General features: G+C 42.7%; 1 protein-coding gene across 1 annotated transcript in view; it reads right to left on the bottom strand.

The window, feature by feature from the left end:
• Positions 1-1,712, bottom strand: part of LOC105979814 (protein adenylyltransferase SelO-like) — a 52,576-nt gene that overhangs the window by 35,339 nt on the left and 15,525 nt on the right. Inside the window, exon 8 of the mRNA XM_013008152.1 lies at positions 645-708. Coding sequence (XP_012863606.1) covers positions 645-708 — 64 coding nt within the window. The remainder of the gene's footprint in view (positions 1-644; positions 709-1,712) is intronic.

The raw sequence follows: 1,712 nt of genomic DNA, 5'->3' as shown, positions 1-1,712 counted from the left end.
GGGGGGGGCGTGTTAAATGGAGAGGAAATGTTTTGAGAATGATGAGGGCAATGAATGTACAAATGCGCTTTACACAATTGATGTGTGTATGGATTGTGATACGAGTTGTATGAGCCCCTAATAAAATAATTAAAAATAAAAAAACATTTTTTTTAATTAAAAAAAAAACAACAACCAAAAGGCTAGAATGTTGGGTCAGGTACTGCTTAGGGGACATTAAGAAAAGCCTGCCTGCCCTTATCAGACCAAGATGACTAGCTTCAAAGGGCCCCAGAACAATGAGCCATCTCCTCAGTACCCAGCTGACCGATCAAGGCACCACCCGACCTAGGGAATTTTATGGATGGAGACAGCTTAAAGCCCCTGCAGCTGAAACTCCTATTCCCTTCCTCCTTGTTTGCCCACCTGCAGCTTCTACCCCCCCCCCCTTTATTGTTTACCTCCCTAACCAGCTTAAAACTTGCTTTCCGACTTCACTGACTCCTTGCTGGAGGCCGTAAATCTCACCCAAAAGTACAGAATCAACTTCTTTTCCTTCTCTCTGGCCTGGCCTCAGTTTCTCTTTGCAGTGAATATGATAGTAACCTCAAAGGATGGTGGCCAGTGAGAGAAAACCAAGTATTGTTTTAAAACTTACCACGTTATCTATCAGGTTCTTTGACATCTACAGAGGGAAAATGTTCCTGTATGATGAAGTCTAACAATGTCCTGAGGATAAAAAAAAGAGAGCATGCCAGTTTTGTTTATACTGTAATATCAAACATCCAATCACTTACATTCACTTTTGGAACTTGTAGTGGATACATAATCTCATGTCAACTTGAAGATATATAAAAGTATAGGGCTGGTATTCAACTTGTCAATCAGGTTACAACCTCCTTGTGGGCGTTCTCTTCTCCTAAAGCCACCCGCCCCACCCCCCCCAGCCTCCCCTTCTCTCTCTGACTTCACCTTCCTGCTGGCTGATCCATAGCCACCGCCACTGGATCCATAGGACCTTACACCCACTGGCTGGTGATGTTCCTGCATTCTGCATCACTGCATGCGGCTGCATGAGTCTGAAGAAGGACTTATGGACTAGTATCAGACTTACAGACTTGAGTTGGACTCTGCTGGGATGTTTTCCTGATATACAATTACTCCTTGATATCAAGTTCTTTCTTAAACACATATGAGTGTCACTGGATTTGTTTCTCTAGTCAACCCAGCCTACCACAGAACTTAAAATATTTTAATTTAAGAATTAAAGCAATAAGGTTTTACTCCCAAGATTGGTTGGATAAAGCCTGGTGGAATTCTTGAGACTAGCCATTAGACACCTTTCAAGCCTGAAACTGAATTCACCCCCATGGCTCAATGTTCAGCAGACAGCAGATCTATACGGAGAAGAAAAACTCCAGGGAAGTAAGCACTCCTTGAAATATTCGACTATTTGAGATCAAAAGGACAGTATATACCCAAAGACAAAGTTCAAAAGGGAGGCAGAATTAGGAAAGGATGTATGGAAACAGGAAACTGGAGAAGTGGGACAAGTGATGTTACATTGTGACGATTGTAGTTGAAACAAAATGTGTGTGAATTGTTGGATGGAAACTGATTTGCTCCTTAAGCCTTCACTGAATTCACAACTTTACAGCTTGTACAGTGATGTACAGTGAACCCTCGCCACTTCGCGCTTCGACTTCCGCGGCTTCACTCTATCGCGGTTTTTG

This window comes from Echinops telfairi, unplaced genomic scaffold (assembly GCF_000313985.2).
Source record: "Echinops telfairi isolate 266 unplaced genomic scaffold, ASM31398v2 ScPeMD7_7461;HRSCAF=8499, whole genome shotgun sequence".
NCBI classification, from domain to species: Eukaryota; Metazoa; Chordata; class Mammalia; order Afrosoricida; family Tenrecidae; genus Echinops; species Echinops telfairi.
The sequence above is the reverse complement of the archived record's forward strand: the minus strand, read 5'-3'. Positions and strand labels throughout refer to the sequence as shown.